This window comes from Phaseolus vulgaris, chromosome 6 (assembly GCF_051622355.1).
Source record: "Phaseolus vulgaris cultivar YP4 chromosome 6, ASM5162235v1, whole genome shotgun sequence".
NCBI lineage: Eukaryota > Viridiplantae > Streptophyta > Magnoliopsida > Fabales > Fabaceae > Phaseolus > Phaseolus vulgaris.
In genome coordinates, this window is record NC_143503.1 from 7,082,698 (window position 1) to 7,089,129 (window position 6,432).

The 6,432-nt window shown below is 34.8% G+C and overlaps 1 protein-coding gene across 1 annotated transcript; it reads right to left on the reverse strand.

Moving 5' to 3' along the window:
- On the reverse strand, window positions 1-1,796 carry LOC137832975 (protein ANTAGONIST OF LIKE HETEROCHROMATIN PROTEIN 1-like). Its single transcript, XM_090303805.1, has 5 exons — window positions 1,386-1,796; window positions 1,071-1,296; window positions 563-987; window positions 121-471; window positions 1-36 (listed from the first exon to the last, which is right to left on the reverse strand). Exons 1-5 carry the CDS (start codon window positions 1,794-1,796, stop codon window positions 1-3), a joined length of 1,449 nt encoding a protein of 482 aa, XP_090159931.1.
- Window positions 1,797-6,432: the final 4,636 nt, after the last annotated feature.

Sequence of the window (6,432 nt, forward strand, 5' to 3'; positions counted from 1 at the left end):
TTACTTACAACGCCATTTTGCCGCGGATGGTTTGTCCTACATACATTTCACATATTAGTATATCATGCGAAATGTGAAGTTAAATGTAATTGTTACGTAAAAAAGTGCTTATCATTGTACCTTAATCAACTCACTCCAAACTTCGTCCTCGGCTTTAAAAAGTTTGGTGGTATGGTTCCCTGCGAAACCACTCAATCCACCAAACAAATCATGGATTTCCCTCCACCTGTCCTTCAAGCTTTTCTGCCGGTTCTTCACATTATTTTTCTTAAGACCCGATAAACCAGCCTCATTTAAAGCCATAACTATGTTAGTGTATCCTTGAGTGGTCCAGCTACTATCAATTCTACACCCTTTTCGTACCTCGTCAATCATTGCATTGAGCAAAATTAGGTCCATCTCCGCCGTCCACTTGGTGAACTCTCTATAATAACCTGATGAATTTGAAGCCACATTTTTTCCGCGATCCATCTAATTAACTTAAATAAAGTTAGGATGACAAACATTGAAAAATGGTAGAAAATATATTATTTCATGAAATTAATTGTTTACATAATCTTGCCACATTTCGTTTGCTAGTGTCCCTAATATCACACCCTATCCTGTAATCATGTTCACGAGCATGGGTGGTGTTTGGTTGGACATCTTGTTCTAACAATTCATTATCTACTTCTTCAAGCAGAGACTCATCATTCTCGATCCCGCGTAGAAAGTTATGCACAATACAACAAGCTAAAACAATTTTTGTCATAGTATCCACATCATAATGTGGCTCAGTCCAACTGGCTATAATTGGAAAACGTTTTTTAAGCACCCCAAAGGTTCTCTCAATTACGTTCCTAAGTGATGAATGTCGATGATTAAACAACTCTTTTGCATTTTGTGGCCCTCTTCGCGAATATTCTTTCAAATGGTATCTCACCCCGCGATAAGGTGTTATTATATTTCGTTTTAACATAAAACCTGCATCGCCAAGATAGTATTTTCCTACAAAGATTGTGGAAAACTGGGTTAGTATATACTACTACAACCTTTTAATTATTCTGCACACCCAATCCCCTATAACTAACCTTCTGGAATAACCAAAGGATCGCCTCGTACCAAAGCATCTTTCAATATCCTTGAATCGGAGGCAGTTCCTTCCCAACCGGCTAAGACATATGTGAACTTCATGTCAAAGTCACAGGCTGCAAATATGTTTTGGGTTGGCCAATCTTTTCTCCCTCGAAAACGAGGCGCATCAGCACGTGCAACCTTAGCACGTACATGACTCCCATCTATGACCCCTAAACAATCCTAATGTAAACAAAAATTCATAACTTTAATTAAACACAAACTAAAGAAGACATTACACATAATTTCAAGTAATGTTATTATCAACAAACCTTAAAGTAGGGGAAAAATCGATTGTTGTTAAGGATGTGTGGTTCTACAACCGTTCCATTTGGTTGAATTAAGAATTCCCCCTCCAACCTTAAAATTGCACTCAAAACATTATGAAAGTGACGGGAAACTGTTTCTCCAGACCAATGGAAAAAGAATGACATACTTCGATTCTTCAAATTATGCCCAATAATGTGGAGAAATTTCGCTACATGTTCTTCCACGGTTGATCGATATGCATCTTTAACAAGTCTAGTTTCCCGTATTCGTTCACATAATTTAATGAAAGCTTCCGGTCCCATGCGAATAATGTGACGAGATTGTTCAGTGTGAACCAAGTACTCCATCAATTCTTGTCTGTGGCGCTCTTTTTGTGGTTGGGACTGACTCATACAATTGCTTGTAGTAGGCATTGTGCGTAACAATTTCAATCCAAAAGCAATCATACAAAGAATTATGACTGATGCACCTTGATTATTTTTTTTTATTTGTTCTTCGATTTGTGAAATTAAATTCATGTTCGCCGCAACAAGATCGTCATAAATTGCAACTGTTTTCTCAAAGTGTATCATCTCTGCCTCGTCATAATTTCTTTCCGAATTCATACCGAACGCGGTTACCGTATCGGTGTAAAAGTACACCAATACAGTTACCCTAAAACGTAATTTTAATTAATTTTAATAAAAAAATTAATATAAATTACTATATCATTCAATAACATAATTTAATCAAACAACAAATAAATATAAACAAATAAAATAAAAAAAACCTAAAATTTCTATTTCTACTTCTAAAAATATTCAATTTTAAATACATAATTTTTTTTTTAATAATTTATGTACAATCTAAAATAATATTAACTACATATTATCAAATTTTATTTGGATTCTGTAAAAATATTATTTACAAATAAAATATTATTTCTTATAAACAATTTAATTTTTAAACACTAATAACTATCTACAATTATTATTACAAATTCAAATTTCTTCTGTAAACTTTTTCTGACTTTTTAAATTACTATAACATTTTTTTTTAACATTTAATTCTAACACCAATAATTTATGTGAAATAAAATTAAAAAAAATTAAGTCAAAATCATATTTCTACTCTAAACTTTTACTGTTTTTTTAATTATTACAACATTTTTATAATGTTTTTAATTATAACATTAACAAATTATGTTTAATCTACAAAAAATGAAAACCCTATAAAAATATTTTAAAATTTTGAATTCCATTCTGTCAAAATTAAATTTTTTAAATCTGTTTTATAAACAATTCATTTTTAAATAAATAATTATTTTCTACATTTATAATTAAAATATCAATTAAAAATAGCACTTCTAAAATATCAATTACTTTTTAAAAAACCTACAAATTACAAATTTCTTTTTCCACTTGTAAAAATATTCATTTTAAATACATTTATTTTTTTCTTATAAACAATTAAATCTTATAACAAAAATTACAAAAACATTTTTTTTAATCTTTTCAAGTGATAACATTAATAATTTTTGTCCAATCTAAAAAAATATTAACCATACAGAATACAAATATTCATTTAAAATAAATAAATCTATTCTCTTATAAACAATTAAATGTTAAAAAAAATTTAACTTTGTATATTTATTATTATAAATATAAATAATATTTATCTAAACTTTTTCAGTTTTCTTTAATCACAACAACATTTTTTTATTTGATTTAATTATAGCATTAATAATTTATGTTTAATATAATAAAAAACTTAAACTTTACAAATTTCTGTTTCCATTCCGTAAATCATTCATTTCATACAAATAAATATTTTTCTTAAATGTTAAAAAAATAATAACTATCTACAAAAATTAAAACAATAAATCAAATAAAAGAATTAATTTAATTAACTAAACTCCTTAACATATTTAATTAACTATCTACTAACTCCTTAACATAATTAACTAAACTAAAGTCTAAACAAATTATATTACAACCAACATTAATTTACTAACGCCTTAACATAATAAACTAAAATAAATTCTAAACAAATTATATTACAAAACCATAATCATTCAAACATAAATATAAAACAGAAATTAAAAAAAATAACTTTACATAAAAAATTTAAAAACTGAAGATAAGCACTCAAGAACAACAATAGGGATGACTTATAGGATGAAGAACACACCTGAAAACAACATAAAACAAATTAAGAAACATTTCTATTTCACAAATTTTAGACCATAATCGATTATCCCTTCACTTATATACACAGGATAATCGATTATCAACGTATAATCGATTATGTTAGTAGGCAAAAAACAAGCATAATCGATTATGACAATACATAATCGATTAAGACCCCTTTTACACACTTCAGATAATTGATTATGGGTCGAAATTTTTACAGATAATCGGTTACTGGCTTAACTTAATCGTTTATCTACACCATAATCGATTATTTGACCTGTGCTGTTTCAACCATAATCGATTAAGCAACATTCAAACACATACACTCACCTCAGATCAACCCAGAGATGAACCCAGATGAAGCCAGAGATGAAGCCAGAGATGAACAACCTATACGTAACTCAAGCCCCTACCACACACTATGACTTACGAATCTCTCCAACTACACACTCTATGGCTTCAATTTCTTTGCTTATCTGTGAATGGAGGAACCTGCTTCTTGCAACTTCATCGTTTTATAAAGAAACCAGGTTCCACACCTACCTCACCCACTTCATTGATGACCTTTCAAACTTTCACATGGTCAAACGATTCCTGAGCCAAGTTAGGAATCTGATGCTTTCATGTGGCATGCATGCAGGGCCACTGTTCTCCTTGATTCCAGCACAAAAGCAAGGGCAAGATTGTAAGTTCGTGTGGATGACTTGGCACTCGCTCTCCACAGTGCAACTTTCTCTTCATTTGAAAGAAGAAGCACAATTCAGTCACCTTTCTCTTTCCTTCCACCCTCACCCGCAACAATGCATGGATCCAAACGGGGTGGTGTTGTGACTTCCGTCGTCGACAACAGTACCACCCCTGGAAGCAAACAAGCCCTAAATGCTTGGGTGGATGGCCTCTTCCCCCGTTAGTGAAATCCTCTTCTTTTTGATCTCCTTCATGCTCCCCGAGTTGGAGAGAATTCGTCCACGAAATTCTGAATCCCTGCATATAACAAAGTCAATTTACTATTAAAATTAACAGTTGAATAAGAGAAAGGCAAACATGACTTAGAATTTGTAAGCAGTGGGAGTTCAGGAAAGGAGGTCCTATAGACAAACCAAGTTGGAAAAAATTGTTTGGGAATAATGATATTTTTTGGAAAAAGTCTTCTTAAATGGTGAAAACCATTATGAGGTATGAAAAATTCATTCCTAACATTCTTTAACCAAGTTGGTGTTGAAATAGGAACCTTGGGTAATGAAAAATATAAAGAAGAAGAATACCTTTGAGGTTCAACTTGAGGGATAACACGAGTCAACATGATTGATTTAGTGGATAAAGTATGGTGACTCGGTTTATTACTTACTTCTTTTGCTTTCTCATTTTCTCTTTTAGTTTTCATTTTTATTTGGTCCTCATGAACCTCTTTGGGAGAGAGGGGTTTTAAGGTAACTTTGCGCCCTTGGAAGGAAAAAGACATTGTATTGGATAGGCCATCATGTAAAACATGTCTATCATATTGCCAAGGCCTTCCTAAAAGAAGATGAGTTGCTTCCATGGGCACAACATCACATAAAACCTCATCTTTATACTTTCCTATTGCAAAGTTAATGAGGACTTGTTTGTTAACCATGATTTCACCTTCGGTACTAAGCCATTTTAATTTATAGGGTTTGGTATGAGAGATAGTGGGTAAGGCTAACTTCTACACAACTCTTGTACTAGCCACATTAGTGCAACTACCCCCATCAATAATCAAGGAACATAACTTGTTGGTGATAAGACAACGGGTGTGGAAAATATTTTCTCTTTGGGTATCATCCAAAGGTTTTGGAATTGTTCCCAACATTCGCCTTATCATCAATAAGTCACCTTCACAAGACTGTCACTCTCAATCTCACTTGGGGATCTAGAAGGTGAGGAATGTCTAGAGTTTTCAGAATCATGCTCACTAACTACTACCCCATCATGTATAAACATATTTCATTTAGAAGGGCAATTAGAAGCTATGTGACCATATCTTAAGCATTTAAAATATTTCTGTACCGTCCCGTATCAGGGCGTTGACTAAGTCAAGGTCAAAGTCAACGACTGGAAAGTCAAAGTCAACTCAAGGTGTCGCCCAGGTGTAGAGACGCCAAGAGGAAGCGTCGCCAAGGCAGGACAAGGCGTCGCCAAGGCAAGGCGTCGCCTGGGTGGAGGCGTCGCCAAGGCAAGGCGTCGCCCGGGTGGAGGCATCGCCCAACCAGGGTGTAGCCAGATCAAACAGTGTAAAAACAAGGCAATCACGGTGTGGTTCCCCGATACCCATGGGTAGGAAAGACCATGGAGGGAGCGACGCCGTGGGAAAGCCTCAGGTCCCGATATCTCGGGAAAGTGATAAAGAGAAAGAAAAGGTGGCTTCAAGGCCATAGTGATAACATCAAGGTAGGGCAGCCTGACTCGTGAAGTACCCCTGCCACCCCAGAGACGCTTTCGGGACAGATACGACCCAAGAGGAAGGTCACGCCCCGGGGTAAGCGGGTGCAGGGTACGAGAGGAAGGCAGATACGCTCTCAAAGTAAGTGGCTAGATACTTGGGGGCATGAGTTCGCACCCAAAAAGTCACCCCTAGCGCAGTAGCACTCCCAAGCAGGAGGACTCACATGTAGAGACGTCCCCAGATGGGCAGAAACGCCCCCAGATGGGGTCATGGCGTCGTGAGGCCCTCCACGTGTACGACAGCCATGCCGGAATAGAAACACCCTCTAGTCAGGTGCCAGGTAATTAAAGATATTCAATACAGTTTCCCTTTCGAGCATTCAGGTACTATTATGGCTCCCGAGCGTTTCAACGTCTTAAATGCGCTACGTTTCGTAATTAAGCGCTTTAATGAGTGCGTTACGTTTGTGATTAA

Bases quoted from the DNA above. Each gene is read 5' to 3' on its own strand.
- LOC137832975 (XM_090303805.1), bottom strand. From the start codon at position 1,796: ATGCCTACTACAAGCAATTGTATGAGTCAGTCCCAACCACAAAAAGAG. The intron at 988-1,070 runs GTTAGTTATAGG...CAATCTTTGTAG, and splicing joins TCCTTTGGTTATTCCAGAAG to GAAAATACTATCTTGGCGAT. The intron at 37-120 runs GTACAATGATAA...AAATGTATGTAG, and splicing joins TTTGGAGTGAGTTGATTAAG to GACAAACCATCCGCGGCAAA.